Source organism: Salvelinus sp. IW2-2015, linkage group LG8 (genome assembly GCF_002910315.2).
Source record: "Salvelinus sp. IW2-2015 linkage group LG8, ASM291031v2, whole genome shotgun sequence".
Lineage (NCBI taxonomy): Eukaryota > Metazoa > Chordata > Actinopteri > Salmoniformes > Salmonidae > Salvelinus > Salvelinus sp. IW2-2015.
The window spans coordinates 4,407,613-4,431,451 of record NC_036848.1 but is presented as its reverse complement, the minus strand read 5'-3'; the positions used below and the strand labels follow the sequence as shown (position 1 = coordinate 4,431,451).

Sequence of the window (23,839 nt, the reverse complement as noted above, 5' to 3'; positions counted from 1 at the left end):
AGATGGAGATGGAGGTAGTGGAGGTTAAAAGGGGGGATGGGAGGTAGGGTTTTTGAGGTGAAGATTGCAGGTTAGTTCTTGAGGTGGAGAGGAGATGGAGGTAGTTTGAGGTGGGAGATAGAGGTAGATGGAGTAGTTTGAGGAGAGGGGGGATCGAGGTAGTTTGAGGTGAAGGGGGATCGAGGTAGTTTGAGGTGAGGGGAGATGGAGTTAATTTGAGGTGAGGGGAGATGGAGGTAGTTTGAGGTGAGGAGGGAGCCTTAGGGTGTTTGAGTGTGTTAGCATAAGGCAAAGACTACATTGCAAGCGCTCCACAATCACCTTCTCATCTGTAATGCTCTTGCGCACATTGTCCAGGTAACCTGCAATGTCGTCTACGTTGGTGAAACGCAACAGGATGTGGGCAAAGTCCTCCTCACTGATGATAGGCAGGCCTTTGGAATAGGACAGGAACTCAATCTCAAGCACCTCTGTCTGCAAGTTGTCCATGAATCTGGGGAGGGATGGAGAGGGAGACAGAGAGGTGTGGAGAGGGAGACAGAGAAGGGTGGAGAGGGAGAAAGAGAGGGGTGGAGAGGGAGACAGAGAGGAGAGGGAGACAGAGAGGAGTGAAGAGGGAGACAGAGAGGTGTGGAGAGGGAGACATAGAGGAGAAGAGAGGGAGACGTAGAGGAGAAGAGAGGGAGATGGAGAGGAGAAGAGGGAGACAGTGGGGAGTGAAGAGGGAGACAGCGAGGTGAAGAGGGAGAAAGAGATGGAGAAGGCGACAGCGAGGTGAAGAGAGAGACAGAGAGATGGAGAGGGAGACAGAGAAGTGAAGAGGGAGATAGAGGTACTGGTAATAGGTAATGCCACCACCAACTCACATACAGAGAGAGGGGACACTGGACTGGGTGCCTGACTATAGCTACCACAATGAGTTAGGATGAGTATGATTAATTCAAATGTGCAAATATTTCTATAACTAGTAGAAATTACAATTGTCTATAGTACATTATATACAGCGCACTCTGAAAGTATTCAGACCCTTACTCAGTACTTTGTTGCACATTATATATATCTGACACTGCAAATGCAAGATGTAAGTTGGAGTTTTTGTACATTTCCCTACTTGCCTGTAAAAATCATCGAAGCCCAACTCTGCCTTTCCCTTTTTCCCGAAGAAATGAACCAGCAGGGTCGTGTCGGTCATATTTTCATCCATATTCTGGGAGGGAAAACAAATGTGTGATTCAGTCTGACTTCCATTCCTCATAAAGAAATGGACCACTTATGGCCGACCACGAGGACCACTTATCCACAAGGACCCAACCATGCAAAATACATTTCACTCACACAAACACACACACATGCTTGTACGTAGAAACATGCAGCCAAGTGCCACATACAGAGCTCTTGAACAACACAAATGCAGACAAATGCTTTTATCCTCCCTTCATTGTCTAATATCAATGTGTAAATGTAGCACACTTCAGTCATTTTACAATTGACTATGTTAATGGTTAATATGTGGAGACCAACGTTGAACTTCCAGCATTTTCCCTTCTCCTGACAGTTACACATGTTCTGAGCCATATCAGAGTCATGTTACACATGGTACTGAGCCATATCAGAGTCATGTTACACATGGTACTGAGCCATATCAGAGTCATCAACCAAACTTGGGCCAACAACATAGTTTACCATCAACAACAAAATAAATCAATATATTGAGCATGATCCATATCATGTGACATTTAAGACACAACATTACACAGACCTAATCAAGAGAACCCGTAAACATCTACAGGTTAAATAGGAAAGGAACACATCTGAAAACAAGACTTGTGTAGCTACCTCTAGGTCAGAAAAGAGAGCTTGGCTTGCCCCCTTTCTCAGAGCATCCCACATGCCCCGGGGCTCTAACTGCTGGGCCTCTTTTCTAAGGACCTGTGATGGTGGTAGAGTAGTGGAGGCAGGGCTGTTAGATGACAACAGAGCACATCTGGCAGATATTAACAGCATTAGCATCAGGCATTAACATTAAACACACACACAAAAACAGGCAAACAGACTGATGGACAGACAGAAGTAGAGATGGACAGACGGACAGACAGACAGAACTAGAAACAAACAGATGAATAGACAAACAGACCGACAGACAGACAGACAGGCAGACAGAGTATCCTTCAAATAGCCAACTGATTTGAACTACTCATTGACACTACTGAACTCATCCTTGCAGTGACAACAGTAAAATAACTCTCTGACATCCAACCACCCAGCCAGGCAGTCTTAGACAGGACATGAGTGCTGAGAAGTCCTCACTGTCGGTATAGTAACCACATATCTAGGAAGTCTGTGAAAGACTGAAAAACCCCATCCATAAAGCTGTGAGCTCTGCTCTGCACTGGAGCATGCAGCCTTCTGGCGAGGAATTCAGTCAAGACAGCTGCATATGTCCGAGACACACAGGGCGTGAAGGGTGAATTCATGACAGCTTTACAGTGTAACTGAATCCACTCAATCTGAATACATCACCGTTTGAACATAGCTGCGAGCTGAATGCAGGTTACGGTGTACTTTTCATCCACACTTGTGAAATGGGATCAGACTGTGATTAAATAAACATTTTGGAATGATATCTCTCTTTGTTCATTGTAGTTGATAGTGGCCCACCTTACCGTGTCCCAGAGGGGGATGCAGGTTACACTCTATCAATGAGAAAATGTTGCCACTCTTGTATAATCACGGGCAATTGAAACCATCCAATACATTTCAAGAATACAATGATTCTTTCAAATGCTGCATCCCAAAGTGTCTGTGGAAGTCAAAGTGTCTTTTTCATCCAAGTGAATGTTATGTCTGGACTAGTGTGATATCAAACAAACAAGGCTGCTTCTCACCAGTGTGACCAACTCTCACTCAGTAAGGTCACGCAACAGTGAATTCCTTTACTCCTGCAGTCCTATTGAAATAATAATGGAGAGTCCAGCATTATCACTGTTTGGTAACAGTGCTAGTAATACTAGTTATATGAATGATAACATTACATGTACAGTTGAAGTCGGAAGTTTACACACACCTTAGCCAAATACATTTAAACTCAGTTTTTCACAATTCCTGACATTTAATCCTCAGAAAAATTCCTGTCTTAGGGATAGTTAGGATCACCCTTTATTTAAGATATGTGAATCAGAATAATAGTAGAGAGAATTTATTTCCAGTTTTTATTTCTTTCACATCAATTCCCAGTGGGTCAGAAGTTACATACACTCAATTAGTATTTGGTAGCACTTGCCTTTAAATTGTTTAACTTGGGTCAAACGTTTCAGGTAGCCTTCCACACGCTTCCCAAATAAGTTGGGTGAATTTTGGCCCATTCCTCCTGACAGAGTTGGTGTAACCGGAGTCAGGTTTGTAGGCCTCCTTGCTCGCACACGCTTTTTCAGTTCTGCCACACATTGTCTATAGGATTGAAGGTCAGGGCTTTGTGATGGCGAATACCTTGACTTTGTTGTCCTTAAGCCATTTTCGCCACAACTTTGAAGTATGCTTGGGGTCATTGTCACATTTGGAAGACCCATTTGCGACCAATGCTTAACATTCCTGACTGATGTCTTGAGATGTTGCTTCAATATACTCCATATAATTTTCCTCCCTCATGATTGTCATCTATTTTGTGAAGTGCACCAGTCCCTCCTGCGCAAAGCACCCCACATCACGATGCTGCCACCCCCCGTGCTTCGGCGGTTGGGATGGTGTTATTCGGCTTGCAAGCGTCCCCTTTTTCCTCCAACATAACGATGGTCATTATAGCCGAACAGTTCTATTTTTGTTTCATCAGACAGTAGACATTTTCTCCAAAAAGTACGGATCTTGTCCATGTGCAGTTGCAAACCGTAGTCTGTCTTTTTTATGGCGGTTTTGGAGCAGTGGCTTCTTCCTTGCTGAGCGCGCCTTTCAGGTTATGTTTGATATAGGACTCGTTTTACTGTGGATATAGATACTTTGTACCTGTTTCCTCATCACTAGTCCTTTGCTGTTGTTCTGGCATTGATTTTGCACTTTCGCAACCAAGTAACGTTCATCTCTAGGAGACACGTCTCCTTCCTGAGCGTTATGACGGCTGCGTGGTCCCATGGTGTTTATACTTGCGTATAATTGTTTGTACAGATGAACTTGGACCTTCAGGAGTTTGGAAATTGCTCCGAGGATGACCAGACTTGTGGAGTTCTACATGTTTTTTCTGAGTGTCTTGGCTGATTTTCTTTTGATTTTCCCATGATGTCAAGCAAAGAAGCACTGAGTTTGAAGGTAGGCCTTGAAATACATCCACAGGTACACTCCAATTGACTCAAATTATGTCAATTAGCCTATCAGAAGCTTCTAAAGCCATGACATCATTTCTGGAATTTTCCAAGCTGTTTAAAGGCAAGTCAACTTAGTGTATGTAAACTCCGACCCACTGGAATTGTGATACAGTGATTATAAGTGAAATCATCTATCTGTAAACAACTGTTTGGATAAGATACTTGTGTAATGCACAAAGTAGATGTCCTAACCGACTTGCCAAAACTATAGTTTGTTAACAAGACATTTGTGGAGTGGTTGAAAAATGAGTTTTAATGACTCCAACCTAAGTGTATGTTAACTTCCCACTTCAACTGTAGTACTATTCACCATTCAATCAGGTTTTAGCTCTCGGACTTTCCTTGAAACAAAATTCCCAGTGAAACAGTTTTCCAGGGCCAACTTCTGCCTCCACCCACAGGTGAGCAAAACACTCAGTTGAGTGCTGTTTTTTTTTACCTCATCCTTTTTGCCCTGGTTCTCAATGTCTCTCATGTCTCGACATCGCCTTGTTCAAAGGCACCACGAACAGCCAACCAGTGAGAGCCAGATCCTCTAACACATGTCCTCAAAATGTGTCTTGCTTCATTTCATAATATTTATTTATCTTATTCTTTTTCCATGCCTGGCAGGGGAATGAGACAGTTGAGACAGCTGATAAAACATCTCTTCCTCTGCACTTCATCGCTCCTCACCAGAGGGAGATTCATGACTTGATCCCAGAGCTAATTACTAAGTCTTTAATGTACCGCTGCTCTATCTTCATCTCGGCCCATTAAAAGAGTATGAAACGTTTGTAATTAGAATACACGGGTGGGGAAAGCCCAACCGCAGGTTTCAAGACATGCCTGTCATGTAGAGTTTGAAAAGATTTGCCTTTTGAACCATTCTCTGGGAGGATACCTTGAGTGATGCAGAACAAATCAAAACCAAGACACACCTTAACCCAACAGCTCTTAAAACAACCATCTCAAAAGCCCTGGTTTTCTTCTTGCTAGCTGCAGCAGCACCCTTTTCTATGTGTCTGTGTTGAGACATTCATTCTAGCAGTACTAGCTCTATAGCTCTCACTGACTGGCACGCCGATCAGCATGGTCAAGCCCACCACAAAAGGTAACCCGAGCCCAAATACCACTTTTCAAGAAACTGTAAAAATAAAACATGGGGGTCCGGGAGGAATGCTGTCAGTCTTCAGATAAGGGCCTTTTGAAAAGGGATCTCTGGGCCCATAGAACCCATCGCTCAGCCAGCCACTCTGACAGACAGAAGGCCAGTACATAAATCATCTGCTGTGCTGCGTCAGTCCAACGGCACATTCAGAGTTTGGACTGGACCCATTACGACTGCATTGTCCTGGCTACCTCGCAGCTCGCATGACGCTCTGCTAACCTTGCACATGAGAAGGCCAAGATACAGTAATATCATCAATGCATTTAGCATGGAATGGCTTCCGTGGTTTTCATGCCCATTAGCCCACTTGGCTAAGTTACTACAGTAGATTCCTTACATTTTTCATAAGCAAAATAGGCCACATGCAACAGGCTAGCCAAGAAGAAAACACATAACAGACAGTGCAGATATTCTGGGGAGAGGGAGAATACATACTCTCTGTGCACGGGACTCCCGGTTCCCATACAGTTGCAGGTTCTATAAAATGCAGGGGAAAGATGGATGCGGGCATGCAAGATATAGAACCATGTTAGAGACAGGGTAGAGAATAGAACCATGTTAGAGACAGGGTAGAGATATAACCATGTTAGAGACAGGGTAGAGATAGAACCATGTTAGAGATAGGGTAGATATAGAACCATGTTAGAGATAGGGTAAAGATAGAACCATGTTAGAGATAGGGTAGAGATAGAACCATGTTAGATATAGGGTAGAGATAGAACCATTTTAGAGATAGGTAGAGATAGAACCATGTTAGACATAGGTAGAGTAGAGATATAACCATGTTAGAGATATGTAGAGATAGAACCATGTTAGATATAGGGTAGAGATAGAACCATGTTAGATATAGGGTAGAGATAGAACCATGTTAGAGATAGGGTAGAGATATAACCATGTTAGATTAGGGTAGAGATAGAACCATGTTAGAAGTAGAGGTGAGATAGAACCATGTTAGAGATAGGGTAGAGATAGAAACCATGTTAGAGATAGGGTAGAGATATAACCATGTTAGATAAAGGGTAGAGATATAACCACGTTAGAGACAGGGTAGAGATAGAACCATGTTAGATATAGGGTAAGAGATATAACCATGTTAGAGACAGGGTAGAGATAGAACCATGTAGTATAGGGTAGAGATATAACCATGTTAGAGATAGGGTAGAGATAGAACCATGTTAGAGATAGGTAGAGATAGAACCATTATAGAGATAGTAGAGAAGAACCATGTTAGATAGGGAGTAGGATAGAACCATGTTAGAGATAGGGTGAGATATAACCATGTTAGATATAGAGTAGAGATAGAACCATGTTAGATAAAGGGTAGAGTATAACCACGTTAGAGACGGGTAGAGATAGAACCATGTTAGATATAGGGTAGAGTATAACCATGTTTAGACAGGTAGAGATAGAACCATGTTAGAGATAGGGTAGAGATAGAACCATGTTAGAGATAGGGTAAGATAGAATCATGTTAGAGATAGGGTAGAGTAGAACATGTTAGAGACAGGGTAGAGATAGAACCATGTTAGACAGGGTAGAGATAGAACCATGGTAGAGATAGGGTAGATATAGAACCATGTTAGAGATAGGGTAGAGATAGAACCATGTTAGAGACAGGGTAGAGATAGAACCATGTTAGAGACAGGGTAGAGATAACATGGTAGAACAGGTAGAGATAAACCATGTTAGAGAGGGTAGAGATAGAACCATGTTAGAGACAGGTAGAGATAGACCATGTTAGAGGACAGGGTAGAGGATAGAACCATGTTAGAGATAGGGTAGAGATAGAACCATGTTAGAATAGGGTAGAGATAGAACCATGTTAGAGATAGGTAGAGATAGAACCATGTTAGAATAGGGTAGAGATAGAACCATGTTAGAGATAGGGTAGAGAGAGACCATGTTAGAGATAGGTAGATAGAACATGTTAGGGTAGAGATAGAACCATGTAGAGATAGGTATAGATAGAACCATGTTAGAGATAGGGTAGAGATAGAACCATGTTAGAGATAGGGTAAGATAGACCATGTTAGAGATAGGTAGAGATAGAACCATGTTAGGTAGAGATAGAACCATGTTAGAGATAGGGTAGAGTAGAGATATAACCATGTTAGATAGGTAGAGATAGAACCATGTTAGGGAAAGGGTAGAGATAGAACATGTTAGAGATAGAACATGTTAGAGATATGGGTAGAGATAGAGCCATGTTAAAGAGCTAGAGATAGAACCATGTTAGAGATAGAGTAGTGAAAACCATGTTAGGAAAGGCTAGAGATAGAACCATGTTAGAGATAGGTAGAGATAGATTCATGTTAGAGATAGAACCATGTTAGAGATAGGTAGAGATAGAACCATGTTAGAACATGCAGGAAGACTGTCCATTGTTCTATGTTCAAAAGTGTGCTTCAACAATACAGGACATTATCACAAACATTCATAGTCTATCAATCTAAAGACTTACATTAAATTTAATGTAAACATTTCCAAAATGTACACTCCTTCATTGGTTCACTGAATAAGACTAATGCTGTTGTACTGTTGATGTGATAGGACCTCACTCAGATAGTCTGTTTATCTTGTGATCAAATCCTGGTGGTACATCCACCATACGTCTGTCTACAGCTACACATCCACCATGTCTGTCTACAGTCTACCACCCACATGTCTGTCTACAGCCTACCCATCCACCATGTCTGTCTACAGTCTACCACATCCACCATACTGTCTGTCTACAGCCTACCACATTCACCATCTTCTACAGTCTACCACATCCACCATACTGTCTGTCTACAACTACCACATCCACATGTCTGTCTACAGTCTACCACATCCACCTGTCTGTCTACAGTCTACCCATCACCATACGTCTGTCTACAGCCTACCACATCCACCTACTGTCTGTCTACAACCTACCACATTCCACCATACTGTCTGTCTACAGTCTACCACATCCACCATACGTCGTCTACAACCTACCACATCCACCATACTGTCTGTCTACAACCTACCACATCCACCATACTGTCTGTCTACAGTCTACCAAATCCACCATACTGTCTGTCTACAGTCTACCACATCCACCATAATGTCTGTCTACAGCCTACCACATCCACCATGTCTGTCTACGTCTACCACATCCACCATCAATGTCTGTCTATAGCCTACCACATCCACATGTCTGTCTACAGTCTACCACATCCACGATAATGTCTGTCTCCAGTCTACACATCCACCATAATGTCTGTCTATAGCCTACCACATCCACCATGTGTCTACAGTCTACCACATCCACGATAATGTCTGTCTACAGCCTACACATCCACCATACTGTCTGTCTACAGTCTACCACATCCACCATAATGTCTGTCTACAGTCTACCTCATCCACCATACTGTCTGTCTATAGCCTATCACATCCACCATGTCTGTCTCCAGTCTACCACATCCACCATAATGTCTGTCTATAGCTACCACATCCACCATGTCTGTCTACAGTCTACCACATTCACCATAATGTCTGTCTACAGCCTACCTCACTCACCATACTGTCTTCTACAGCCTACCACATCACCATACTGTCTGTCTTACAGCCTACCTATCCACCATACCGTCTGTCTACAGCCTACCACATCCACCATACCGTCTGTCTACAGTCTACCACATCCACCATAATGTCTGTCTACAGCCTACCACATCCACCATGTCTGCCTACAGTCTACACATCCACCATAATGTCTTCTTACAGTCTATCACATCCAACATACTGTCTTCTACAGTCTATCACATCCAACATACTGTCTGTCTCCAGTCTACCACATCCAACATACTGTCTGTCTATAGCCTACCACATCCACCATGTATGTCTACAGTCTACCACATCCACGATAATGTCTGTCTACAGCCTACCACATCCACCATACTGTCTGTCTATAGTCTACCACATCCACTATAATGTCTGTCTATAGTCTATTACATCCAACATACTGTCTGTCTAACAGCCTACCACATCCAACATACCGTCTTGCTACAGTCTACCACATCCACTATAATGTCTGTCTATAGTCTATCACATCCACCTAATGTCTGTCTACAGCCTACCACATCCACCATAATGTCTGTCTACAGCCTACCACATCCACCATACCGTCTGTCTACAGCCTTCCACATCCACCATGTCTGTCTACAGTCTACCACATCCACCATGTCTGTTACAGTCTCCACATCCACCATGTCTGTCTACAGCCTACCACATCCACCATGTCTGTCTACAGTCTACCATCCACCATACTGTCTGTCTATAGCCTACCAGTCCACCATGTCATCTACAGCCTACACATCCACCATGTCTGTCTACAGTCTACCACATCCACCATGTCTGTCTACAGTCTACCACATCCACCATACTGTCTGTCTACAGCCTACCACATTCACCATGTCTGTCTCCAGTCTACCACATCCACCATACTGTCTGTCTACATCTACCACACACCCTACTTCGGTCTACAGTTACCCATCCACCATACTGTCTGTCTACAGTTACCACATCCACCATACGTCTGTCTACAGCCTACCACATCCACCATGTCTGTCTACAGTCTACCACATCCACCATACTGTCTGTCTACAGCCTACCATCCACCATGTCTGTCTACAGTCTACCACATCCACGATAATGTCTGTCTACAGTCTACCACATCCACCATAATGTCTGTCTACCAGTCTACCACATCCACGACTAATGTCTGTCTACAGCCTACCACATCCACCATGTCTGTCTACAGTTTACCACATCCACCATACTGTCTGTCTACAGCCTACCACATCCACCATGTCTGTCTACAGTCTACCACATCCAACATACCGTCTGTCTACAGCTCAAACACTTTCTCCCTGACTTCCATACTTCCTGCAGGACAATTTTATTGTTCCAAACTTTAAATGTATAATGGGGAAACATTGCTCTTCGTAATTTCTATCTAACTGAACCTTACAGGAATTAATACCTAAAATAAATGCAATAAGTGAAATGCATGGCCTAAATGCGAAGAATATTCACCAAAGAAATGCCTCTCCTTACCAGCTTGTCAGACCTTGGAGCACCATCATCTGCTTCTTTTCCATCCTTTTTCTTACGGAAGATTTCCTCAAGCTGGTTAGAAGACAGAAGATGTTCAGATGTTCTTCAGACTTCCTTCACTAACCAAAGGAACTATCCTTCTCATTTAACCTTAAGATAATTACATACCACCAAGAACTCCCGTTTGTCCACCATTTTGTTTCCATCAGCATCAAACATGTTGAAAGCTATCTTAAAGCCAGCATGAGGTTCTGGGAAAGGACCGAGAAAAGAGATAAGACAAGAAACCACGTTCAAACTAACATCTTACGTATGTTTTCTTTTTTTAATAAAATATCTAATCAAACATACTTACTTGTTAAAATGCAGAGCAGGAATAGATACTCTGTGTAACCGATGATGCCTGGAAACAAAAATACAAATGTTTGGCTTTAACCTTGACTGTCATAAATGTATATAGAAAGTTCATAAAATAATTGAACATTAGTCTAGCAGTTTACTTGAGTTATATAGAGTTTTTCAAAGTCCTGCCCTAACTCTTCACATGAATAAAACACCCCACGAAATAGTGSAACACCTTTAGACAACAGCTAATCTTCTCTTTCATATTGATAACATCTTAAAAAGGTGCCTCTTAATTCATGGTTGGTGTTCTCATCACACAAACAGAGGCTTTACAACGTAAGTGACCTATCTGGACACAAACCCAAACAAAATGAAGCCCCAGTGCTGGCTTCGGTGCGTCCTCTGTTTGGATAACAAGGTGTAAAACATTCTCCAGTGATCTGTCACTGATTGTGGATGCCTGATTCGGCTTCCTGTTCCTTTTTGTGTTCTAGAACTCCCTTTGTTGTGTGACTGCGAGGAGAAGAGAAGAGTAACTGTCAGAGTCCATCTCAGTAGACTGAGGAGGGTTGTCTTGCTGCCTCTGAAAGCATTCCCAAGCGTTTGTTTGCAGGAGAAGACAGTGACTCCAGCACAGACAGCTCTGGGTGTTATGGGAAAAGGATTCAGGTATGGCCTTTGCTCCAGGGAGATTTCCCCCCAAAAAAGGACACTTGGGAGGAAAAAAATACTATGAATGGACTATGGTAGTGCATCCAATAAAATCCTCTTTCTTTATATTTCTGATACTCCTTGTCATATAAAAGTTCTGCAGATATCTGATGTTTGTCTGCATTTGGATAGTTGAATGCGGTGGGGAAGTACTGGATGCCAATAGAGAGTTTCTGTTAAAAAGTCCCAATGAAATGGTGCATCCCAACATGAGACACTGATCTGCTCGAGAACTTCTCTGTTGAAAATGTATAGGGCCTAAAAATGACTAAAGTTCTCTGACTTTTTAAGGGTTAAATGGGTTGGAGGGAAAAAATCTTTAAGATTCCAGCCGTGTCTCACCAATACCACACACACCTTCACTCAGGGAGAGAGAAACCTTCCCTCCCCTCTCCAACCCTCCCCTTCCCTCCCCAATCCCCAACCCTTCCAACCTCTGAGCTCAAGTAGATGTTGTCAGACAATAGAAATAATTCCTCAGAAACACTTCGTATAGAGTGGCAGAACCGGAGATGTAATCCTACTCCATTCTTAGGATTCATCATGTCCATGGTGATCAGGAGGCAGCCAGTGGGACATGCCTCAACATAACCGGGTTCAAACAGCACCTCTCATTCTCAAAGCAAGGCTTTGTTCGCTGATCAATCCAATCCTTTTTTTCTCGGCAAAACCGCCATGTTTAACAGCAGGATTAAAAGCCCCAGATCCCAGCGTTGGCACTTAGCTAAAGCAACAGAGGAGAGAGCAGGGAGAACTTATACACCAAACACAGGGTTTGAAACGCAGGGAGTGATGTTCACTTCTTCAGGGAGCAATGAGAACAGGTTACTTGAAGCATGTTTCCATGAAAATAACAACATTGAAGAACACTTACAATTACCTCCTTTCCTCAGCTTGTCAATATTGTAGCGAATCGAGGGAGCGGGAAGCGAACCCGGGTCTCTTGTGTAAAAGGCAAACACACTATGCATTGCACCAATAAATTTAACCTACTTGATGGGAATCGTAACGTGGCTCATATTTCAAGGATCGCTACACTATTTTAAAAATACAAGCTCATCTCATTCTCAGTACGGGGATGTAGTTTATTATAACTGGTAACGGTATCGCTAATCAATGGTACATCCTATATAGGGTAGATTTCCTTCACCCTCGTATCTAAGGTTACCTGAGAGCAAATGACAACATCACTGATTGATGGAAAGATAAGATGGTGTTTACTGCCTGTACTCTGTTCTCGATTGATTTGGTATATGGAACCTGCAAACATTCCACTGGCCATATTCTTGATGATAGAGAGAGTTAAGGAGTCTCACCTCGGTGACGTAGGTTCCTGAATAAATTGGATGATCCTTTAAAAACAGTAGGGGTGTCTGCCAGCATCTGTTCCAACTCCTTCAACAATGGAAGAAAATCACAGTATTTACTCTTTGAAGAATCAGTACACAAACATGAATAATTCATTATTATACACTGAGTGTAACATTAGGAACACCTTTTTCCATGACATAGACTGACCTGGTGAATCCAGGTGAAAGCTATGATCCCTTATTGAAGTCACTTGTTAAATCCACTTCAATCAGTGTAGATGAAGGGGAGGAGACACTTTGAAGAATCATATTTAAGCCTTGAGACAATTGAGACATGGATTGTGTATGTGTGCCATTCAGAGGATGAATGGGCAAGACAAAAGATTGAAGTGCTTTTGAACGGGGTATGGTAGTAGGTGCCAGGTGCACTGGTTTGTGTCAAGAACTGCAACGCTGCTGGGTTTTTCACGCTCAACAGTTTCCTGTGTGTATCAAGAATGGTCCACCACCCAAAGGACATCCAGGCAACTTGACACAACTGTGGGAAGCATTGAAGTCAACCTGGGCCAGCATCCCTGTGGAATGCTTTGGACACCTTGTAGAGTCCATGCCCTGARYAATTGAGGCTGTTTGGAGGGCAAAAGGGGGTGCAACTCAATATTAGGAAGGTGTTACTAATTTTTTCTCCACTCAGTGTACATCGATTATTCTCTTAGAAAAGCAGGGTTCTATTTCAAATACATTTTCACACTTGTCAATGCATGCAGTGCTTTAATCACAAACCTCCCACCTGTTTTGTTAGAGACTTCCAAATCCTCTTTTCTAAAAAGAAAAAGGAAAGTATTGTTCAGAATAAATGAACTGATCAGTATTATCCATGGTGAAAAAAATTACAATTATTCGCACAACATGCTATGAACAAGCCTATAATGTACTTTATGGTGGAAAAACAAGTGGCTATGTGTAAGAAAGGACAGCTGGACTCAGGGCTGTACTGAAACATGAGTGCCATATCTCCAAGAACGCATTCCAATACTCCATAAAAAGGTCCCTGGCCATAAGATAAGGCGTTGGCTTCATAAAAACACCTGGCTAGGTGATTCACATGGCCCTACCACCCCAGAGGGATGATAACAGTGACAATAACTTTAAGGTCTGTTTCTGATGGAGGAAGCAGTTATGATGACCCTTTGCTTTGTAGAGCTCTCCCACCAAACTGAGGTGTCTGGATGGACAAGCAAATATAAGAAATCCTCAATTTGTGCATTTAATCCCCTGAAAAGTTCATTCACATTCACACCAAGGCCTGAAATGTATAAAGATTAGGGTGACCCAGGGGTTTCATGGCACAGTGGTCCAGTAAAAATACACTGAACAAAAATATAAATGCAACATATGTTGGTCCCATGTTTTATGAGCTCAAATAAAATTTCCCAGACATTTTTCATACGAACAAAAAGCTTATTTCTGTGCAAAAATGTGTTTACATCCCTGTTAGTGAGCATTTCACCTTTGCCAAGATAATCCACCTGACAGGATTGGCATATCAAGAAGCTGATTAAACAGCATGATCAAAATGTGCAGTTTTGTCACACAACACAATGCCACAGATGCCACAGATTGGCAATGCCACAGATGACTCAAGTTTTTAGGGAGCGTGCAATTGGCATGCTGACAGAAGGAATGTCGACAAAAGCTGTTGCCAGATAATTTAATGTTCATTTCTCTACCATAAGCCGTTTTAGAGAATTTGGCAGTCGTTTTAGAGAATTTGGCAGTACGTCCAACCGGCCTCACAACCGCAGACCACGTGTAACCACGCCAGCCCAGAACCTCCACATCTGGCTTCTTCACCTGCGAGATCGTCGGAGACCAGCCTACCGGACAGCTGATGAAACTGAGGAGTGTTTCTGTCTGTAATAAAGTCGTTTTGTGGAGAAACACTCCCTCTAATTGGCTGGGCCTGGCTCCCCAGTGGGTGGGCTTGTCTCCCAAGTGGGTGGGCCTATGCCCTCCCAGGCCCACTAATGACTGCGTCCCTGCCCAGTCATGTCAAATCCATAGATTAGGGCCCAATGAATGTATTTCAATTGACTGATTTCCTTATTTGAATTGTAACTCAGAAATTGAAACTTGCGTATATATTTTTGTTCAGCAGAAGATCTTTGCGGTTTTGACTAAAATGTTGATGAAAAAACCCTGAGAAAACTATGTGTAGCAATGATAGCTATGTCCTTACTGTAAAACAGACACATCAACACAGACTATGAACTCTTTCATTAGACATACATCAGTCTCTAACAATGGGGACCAGAGTTATACTGGTGCCTTTCCCAACAGACATTTTAGCCTCAGTATAGGAATACATTGGGTCAGGGCTTATTTGGCTGGCTGGCTGGCTCGTTCTTTGAAGAGAGAAAATCATTAAAATCACTAGAAAAGAGTGACCATTTACCTTGGCAGAATTAAAACCAACACTGTTCTAAGCAAACAGGCAATTTCTCTGAAATACCTGAGATGCTCCTTTTTCGTCATGGGAACAAGTTTGAAACCACCCACATAGGCTCCCACAGTACCATATACAGTGCCTTCAGAAAGTATTCATACCCCTTGACTTATTCCACCTTTTGTTGTGTTACATACAGCCTGACATCAAAATGGATTAAATAGATTTTTTTCTCTCACACATCTACACACAATACCCCATAATGACAAAGATTTTTTTGCTAATTCATTGAAAATTAAATACAGAAATATCTAATTTACAAACGTATTCACACCCCTGAGTCAAAACTTTTTAGAAGCACCTTTGGCTGTGATTACAGTTGTGAGTCTTTCTGTGTAAGTCTCTAAGAGCTGTGTACAGCTGGATTGTACAAAATGTGCTTATCTTTTTTTTTTTTTATTGCTAGACAGCCATTTTCAAGTCCTGCCATAGATTTTCAAGCCAATTTAAATCCAAACTATAACTACGCCACTCAGGAACATTCATCTTGGTAAGCAACTCCGGTGTATATTTGGCCTTGTGTTTTAGGTTATTGTCCTGCTGAAAGCTGAATTTGTCTCCCAGTGTCTGTTGGAAAGCAGACTGAAGCCACTGTAGGTTACCACAATACCATATAGGTTACCACAATACCATATAGGTTACCACAATACCATATAGGTTACCACAATACCATATAGGTTACCACAATACCATACAGGTTACCACAATACCATACAGGTTACCACAATACCATACAGCGCTCCCACAATTTTAGAAAACGGGAATCTGGCGATATCATTTTAATTGAACAGTAACACAAAGCAGAAGGTATTTTCATATGAAAGAATGTATGTAAATTATGACAATATTCTGTGATATATAATTGCCCTATATCCCAGACTTTTCCAAACAACCTCAGTCAGGGAAAAAACTTATCTGATTTTACAACCACAGCATAAAACCATAAAACGTCATTATCCCTATTTCGTAACACATTAGCCATCAGAGAGAGTGAGGAGAGAAGGCTGACGCAATGTGTGCTATTCACATTAGTGCTCCATTTATATCCCTCGTTACATGCCAGGGAAACCAAGACACACCACATCAACAGGCCCCAGAATACAGAGCTATGTCCCAAACGGCACCCTATTCCCTACACAGTGCACTATCTATGGAATAGGGTGCCATTTGTGAAGGAGACAAGATCTTTATTCAATCCCAATACTGTGAGTTTATATCTGATAATTTACCATGTGTTTAACAGGTTCTGATGTAGTGACTAAAATCATCATGATTCACAGACATCATGAATCACAGACATCATGAATGTCTATCACTTGAGACATGCTGTTTTGTCTCCGTCTGTCTGCTTGTCTGTCCGTCAGAGTTTGTTGCTACAGAAATGAGACGTAACAGTGGTGCTGCTAGTAAAGATCTGTATCTACTTGACTCCTAGCCAATCACACAGTTATTTTTATGTCACTCACAAGGCCTTTACATAAAGAGTGTTGATGTGAGTGTCCAGCAAACAACATTGGCACCTCGGACTCTACCATCATCATCTGTACAGTACAGAATAGAACTGCTGAAGATTGTTATTTAATCAGCACCTTATGTCAACATCTTAGTTTGATGTCTATTTATCGACTATATCAGGAGAAGCAATACGTGGTGGGTGTTTGAGATATGTGTGTGTGTGTGTGTGTGTGTGTGTGTGTGTGTGTGTGTGTGTGTGTGTGGTGTTGTGTGGTGTGTGTGTTGTAGTACTCACTCTTAGGCTCACCCATGTGACAGACTCAATGAAGTCAATGGGGTCATATATAGCTGTCCCTCATATTCCACTGAGCTGAACAACCGAACTGGCCTCATGGGACGACATGTAACATCCCCATCATCCAGATCAAATGTCTTGGCCTGAAACAAAACACCACACACCACACACACACACACACACACACACACACACACACACACACACACACACACACATCCAAAATAATTTATAAAGTTTTTTAGCAAAGTGTGAAAAAGGTTTCAATTAATAGTTTTAAAAACAACATGTTTTTTCATGGGCAAACAGTGTAAGAACACATTCTCATTTACAGCATTGACTTGGAGAATAGTTACAGCGGAGATGAGCCAATTTGAAGAACCCATGAGCTAAAAACTAGAACCCATGTTTTACTTTAAAAAATGGGCACCATGTTTTGTCAGGCCAGTTATTCAGGCCTGTGCACCAGATAACGTCCCTACAAATGTTTAAAAAACAGCGATATCAAGAGGCAGGCCTGCCTGGCCTGGCGAGGACAGAGTGGACGTCTCTCTCTGGTGGCAGAGTGCCAGGCCCACTGGGCACACAGCAAACACCTCAGGGAATGTGTTCCCCCCTTCTTCCCCGCCCTCTCCCCAGCCCCCACACCCCTCCTCCTCTGGGTAAACCCCCACCATCAAATGTCAGCCCCTCCGCCAAGTCCTCGTGTCCAGTTTCCTACGTTCCTGGATTCCTGTGTCTCAAACCCCCAGTCAAGGTTACATCAAGCCACGTCCCGTCACCACCACTCCCACCCTCACCACCATTCCCACCCTCACCACCCTAGAGTTAGATAAGAGGGTGGGGACAAAGGCTATGCCCCAAATGGCATCCTATTCCCTAGAGCCTGGTCAAAAAGAGTGCACTATATAGGGAATAGGGTGCCATTTGGGAAGTATTAAAAAAGGAACACAATGTAAAAGGAGGGTTGCAAACTAGACCGTGGTCAGTGACTTCAGCACAGTTTACTGATCCAACAGTCTAATGAAGGCTTTACAGCAATGATCCCACAGATCATCCTAAAACAAACCTGCCAACTAAACAGAGGGAGTGAGAGCAACGCCTCACTGGGCCTTATTGGTTTCCACTATTATTATTGTCACTGCCTGTCTGTTTGCCTGTACATGTCCAAGTCTTCTCACTCTATGTAAATAGCCCTATACAAGCATATTATGACGAGGAAGACTGCCTCCACCTATTCTCACATAGCAATCATGGCACTTGTAAAAAATAAAATAGAGAATTTAAATTGTTATAAGAGGTCTTAATATGTAGGTTATATTTATGTAACGTAATTTTAATCTAAATTCACGAAATAGACCAGTACAAAACATTTCAGCACCCCATGTCATGGACAGCGCCCTTGTTATAATGGGGCAAATAGTCACATTGGTCCATTTAAATTAAATGACCATGTGTGTTTCTGTCTACACAATGCATTCCTGTTTGATAGTTTTTTATTTATGCAATGGGTTTTTTACTATCACGGAACGTCAACCTCGAATCTTACCCGAAAATAATAGTATTTTCAGCTCTGCCTCGCGTTGTGAGTTGAGTGGGCATGTTAACGTGTAGCTACAGAGTCACTCACTGGCAGCCTATTGCGTGCATTATTAATATTAGGCTATCTGCTAGGCTATTACATAGACAGATAAATATGATATTTATTATACATGCTATATATACTAATGCCCCATGCCATGACAAGTAGGCTATACAATACCTTATCTGTAGCAGATACTGCTGGTAATGCGAGAAGTAAACCATTATCGATTTGGTTTGACAGTTTCTTTTGGACATTGTAATAACTCGCGAAACCAGCTCCGGTGGCGATACATACTCCAGTTGCAATACGTTTAAATGTCTTAGTTCTCTTCGGTGTTTGTTTCCAAAATACAAATCTCCCTGAGGTAGATGAGAAATTAGTCGATGTGGAAATAAGTCTACGGAAGGCAGCCATGGCTGTTGTTCATTGAAGTGTCATAGCAGAAGATCGCGGCAAGCGGTTCTTTTCCATCGCGAGATAATCCGTGTGACGTTTCACCCCGTTTTACCTGAATGTTTTGCGCTCCCAGTTTTATAGCGTCTCTCAGTCAAGAATCCAAGTTTCTCTTAGAATTTTTCGGGATAATATGGCAATGCCTTAAAATAGAGGCATCACATTGCATTGATTATATAGCTCAATACATAGGCTATTGAATGTGTTGTTTCATGTGTAAGTATTTTGATCACATCACGGTGTTTGTTAGGTTGTGGTAGTTGCTCTTGCTGGTTGGTGCAGTGCAAACTGAAGTAGACTAATGAGTGTGAGAATGCGATAGGACTGTCGCTATCGTTGCCATAAGTAAGTAGCAAAGTACAATCAATGGCCAACATATTGCAATGTAACCAAATACATGATCAAACTCCCTCTCTCTCTCTCTCTCTCTCTCTCTCTCTCTCTCTCTCCCTCTCTCTCTGTCTTATTTTATACTTTAGGAAGAAAAAAATCTCTGCCAAGGCAAGTCTGAACGATAGCCCCGCCCACTAAAAGTCCCCGTCATTTTGCACCTGCCTCACGTCTTTAGGCACTGTGTGCGCAATCCTCCAACAGCTAGCCTCCCTTACCTGCAGAGCAGTGGTCTTGTGTCTCTCATAGAAAGAGGGGTTGGATACATTGGTAGCTCTCTGTAAAAGGTTCTGACTTGCTACTGTATTTGATTTTCACAGTTTTCCAACCCTTCGTGAGCGGTGGGAACTACCAGAATTGAGCAACATTACCTTAACTCAACTGATGAAGACATCAAGCGGTAGGGTCATATTTTGGAACGAATGTGTTCTCATAACGTATATGCCACGAGAGCTCATTTACCCAAGGTATACATGTCAAGGGACAAAAGGGACTTATCCGTTTCAGTTCAACAGAGCATTTGCTTAGTAACGGACGCGAACGTAAACATGCAATAGGCAACAGAGTAGCAATCTGGTAACTGTCGACGCGAGAGCGCTCACTCAGGATCTCTCTGTTGAACTTTACCCGCTCCGACTCTGACGACCAGGAGGACTCTGCTGCGATGGCTGCTCTGGGTGAAGTTGGAAGCTTCTTGCACGGCATTGATGGTGTAGGACACGTCGGGTCCCATTTTCTCCTGACGTCTCTTGGAGAGAGTCCAGCGGTACTGCTGGGTCAGGGTGAACACCTCGTACCTGGTGCCGGGGAAAGCCTGTCCCGGAGCGCCACGGCAGATTTAACACTTTTAAAAGGGATTCTCCGGAGAAGGCAGTTATACTGTAGAACTGGATTTCATCTGGAAATTCTTCCTGATGGCACTGTGCAAGGGACAAGAAAGGACCACAGTAGATTCGGTAATTATCAAGTTATTAGTGTGTTATTACAGATCTCATATTACACATTCATATTTTATGGTTAAAAATGTTACCAATATTGAATCATTATTATATAATACAAGTTATTGTTATAATAATTATTCTTATTTTTATTATTCTTATTTTTATTTGTGTAACAAGATCAGTTTCCTACCATAACATCAGTTGCCAATATTAGCCCTAAAGCAATAGTGCAACTGTTATAATTTGTTCAATAATTATCACTGGAAGTAATGTGAAAGTCCTATAGGGAAAATGTGGCTATACTCTATCCTAGTGTGTCACAATCTGTGATAGAAGGTTTCTCTGGTGAAATACACCTGGAACAACGGATTTATTCTTCTCCAGGTATTTTGGAATTCATAAGCATTGCTGTTGGATTGATAAGCATTCGAGGAGTGGACAGTGCTCTCTACCTGGGGATGAATGACAAGGGAGAGCTCTATGGTTCTGTAAGTATTACACTCATTTGCTGTTTCTGTAGTCCCACCTCTCATTACATATATGTTGTAGAAGGGTCTCTGGGTCTTTTGTTGTCCAATTTACATTAGAATATACCAGCAGGTGGCATTAATGGGTTTCCTTGACTATTGCTGTCACTCTGCCGTAAAGGATCCAGTTCTGCTGTCACTCTGCCGTAAAGGATCCAGTTCTGCTGTCACTCTGCCGTAAAGGATCCAGTTCTTGCTGTCACCTCTGCCGTAAAGGATCCAGTTCTGCTGTCACTTCTGCCAGTCATAAGGATCCAGTTCTGCTGTCACTCTGCGTAAATGGATCCAGTTCTGCTGTCACTCTGCCATAAAGGATCCCAGTTCTGCTGTCACTCTGCCATAAATGATCCAGTTCTGCTGTCACTCTGCCATAAATGATCCAGTTCTGCTGTCACTCTGCCGTAAATGATCCAGTTCTGCTGTCACTCGGCCAAAATGATCCAGTTTCTGTCACTCTGCCATAAAGATCCAGTTCTTGCTGTCACTCTGCCATAAAATGGATCCAGTTCTGCTGTCACTCTGCCACTAAATGATCCAGTTCTGCTGTCACTCTGCCATAAATGATCCAGTTCTGCTGTCACTCTGCCATAAAGGATCCAGTTCTGCTGTCACTCTGCCATAAATGATCCAGTTCTGCTGTCACTCTGCATAAAGGATCCAGTTCTGCTGTCACTCTGCCATAAATGATCCAGTTCTGCACTAGTTATGGTCTTATCATCGTCCACAATAGGGACTGTGAAATGACACACACACAAATATACGCACACACTCTATCATACTCTAACACACAATCTACACACACATTATTATTTAGTTGTATTGTTTGTATAGCGTTGTATTTTACATTTGTGTGACTGTTCTTGTGTATCAGTGTTTTGTTACTTGTCATGTTTGATGATTTTGTCTGGACCCCAGGAAGAATAGCTGTTGCTTTGGCAAAAGCTAATGGGCATTCAAATAAACAAAACAAACCAAGCAGCCTTACCAAAAATGTATCCTTGCTCTGGTAAGACCGTTGATTTATTGTCAACGAATCTGACATCATAATCTGATCTGACTTGGTTTCTACCCTGCAGGAGAAGCTGAGCGCTGAGTGTGTCTTCAGGGAGCAGTTTGAGGAGAACTGGTACAACACATACTCCTCCAACCTCTACAAGCACGGAGACAAAGGGACTCGCTACTTTGTGGCGTTAAACAAGGACGGCACGGCTCGGGATGGAACAAAGTCCAGGCGACACCAAAAGTTCACCCACTTCCTGCCCAGGCCCGTGGACCCTGACCGGGTACCGGAGCTGTACAAGGAGATTCTGGGCCACAGCTGAGACTGGCCTGCACCCACCGTCCCAGATCAGATCAGGAATAGCTGTGTATTGAGCTCTAGTCCCTCCTGCTGTGGGAAGCAGGGATGTGTGCAGGCCAGGCAGTGTGACTGGCGGTGTTAAGACAGTGGAGCCAACTAGTCCTACAGCAGCCCCAGCCCCAGCCCCAGTCCCAGCCCTACAGCGGCCCCAGCTCCAGCCAGCCAGCAGGGAAGGCCTACACTGGGGATAAAGGTACTAGCCAGGGGCCTCCCCTCAGAATTCACGGGCCAGCTCTCAGCGGTGACAAAGACAGTCTAGAATGTCTGACATTGTCAACATGCACACCAAGGCATGAGGAGGCTGTTTGTTCCAGGGGCCAACTGACCCCCGAGAGTAGCTGTCGTGTGGAATAGGAGAGGAACAGGATCAGAGGAAGCGATGCTGATGCAGGAGGGAGGGAGGGTCACTCTTCTGTTTGAGGGCCAATACATTTCAGGAAGTGTCTTTGGACTGAGGATCTAGTTGGAATCATAGAGATAGAACATAGAGATAGAACATAGTGATAGAACTGTTCTATTATCTATTGTTAGAATGGCAAAATCTATGGGATTCTATACAGTTAAAGTAACTATTTTTTTATTTGGGGGGGCTCTGTTCATTCAAGAAGGATTTTGAAGGAATTCACCTGTTTTTCTTCTCGTTTTACATGTGACTAGATCATGCTGAAAGGAGCAGAAAGATATTTGCCACAGATATCATTTCAAAATGTATTATTTATTCATTTCTAGATACATATATTTATGTTATATATTTATTTATTTCAGAATATATTTTTGCAGTTAAATATACAGTACTGTATAGAGAAACCACTAGAAATTGTATCTATATAGAAATCATATTTCTTTTAATCTGAGGATATCAGTTTTCTCACTTAGCTTGTGCCACATTGTGAGATTGTCTTAAAATAATGTGGGGGGAAAACTGTCATTTGCTGATTTTTTCCCCAAAAGCCCTCTGCTGTACGCATCACATTTAAAGTCTGTGGCAGTGTATCCTTATTAAAGTCAGTGAACTAGATTTGTCTTTTTGATATCTGTTTGGAACATTTAATGATGTATTGTAAATGTTTTAACATTTGGGTTTAGAAACTAAGAGGACCACACTGTTTATGGTTTTCTTGATGAACCAACTGACKAAAAAATTATAAAAAATAAACAAGTTTAACTCAGTTTTAAAAGTTCACATTTTCTAAAGAGGCGTAATGCATTGGTGTCTATAGTTTTGTCTTTTGAATTTGGTGAGTTCAAATATATAAACCTATTTACGAGATCATTGTTGTTCTTTTTATGATTGCCATTATGTTGAGAGACAAGAGCGAGGTTCCCATACATGCATAAAAACTTCAAAGTCACTCTGTGGAACTTGCTCACGTAGCGGCCTCA

At 42.4% G+C, this 23,839-nt stretch overlaps 2 protein-coding genes across 7 annotated transcripts in view; one reads left to right on the top strand and one right to left on the bottom strand.

The window, feature by feature from the left end:
• The window catches only part of micu3b (mitochondrial calcium uptake family, member 3b), a 21,903-nt gene extending 2,677 nt beyond the window's left edge, over positions 1-19,226 (bottom strand). The window contains exons 1-11 of one of the 6 annotated variants that reach the window (XM_070444694.1): positions 18,963-19,226; positions 17,201-17,343; positions 13,735-13,766; positions 12,951-13,029; positions 10,934-10,981; positions 10,747-10,829; positions 10,558-10,650; positions 5,938-5,979; positions 1,837-1,929; positions 1,116-1,207; positions 322-493 (exon numbers count right to left, since the gene is read on the bottom strand). In XM_070444694.1, the coding sequence (XP_070300795.1) occupies positions 322-493; positions 1,116-1,207; positions 1,837-1,929; positions 5,938-5,979; positions 10,558-10,650; positions 10,747-10,829; positions 10,934-10,981; positions 12,951-13,029; positions 13,735-13,766; positions 17,201-17,216 (750 nt within the window). In that variant the 5' untranslated portion in view covers positions 17,217-17,343; positions 18,963-19,226. The remainder of the gene's footprint in view (positions 1-321; positions 494-1,115; positions 1,208-1,836; positions 1,930-5,937; positions 5,980-10,557; positions 10,651-10,746; positions 10,830-10,933; positions 10,982-12,950; positions 13,030-13,734; positions 13,767-17,200; positions 17,344-18,962) is intronic. The other 5 variants (XM_023992180.2, XM_070444696.1, XM_070444697.1 and 2 more) reach the window with 5 other exon arrangements.
• Positions 19,227-19,845: 619 nt separating this feature from the next.
• fgf20b (fibroblast growth factor 20b) lies at positions 19,846-23,626 on the top strand. The gene is made up of 3 exons (XM_023992179.2): positions 19,846-20,584; positions 20,954-21,057; positions 22,173-23,626. Exons 1-3 carry the CDS (start codon positions 20,293-20,295, stop codon positions 22,416-22,418), a joined length of 642 nt encoding a protein of 213 aa, XP_023847947.1. The 5' UTR covers positions 19,846-20,292; the 3' UTR covers positions 22,419-23,626.
• Positions 23,627-23,839: the final 213 nt, after the last annotated feature.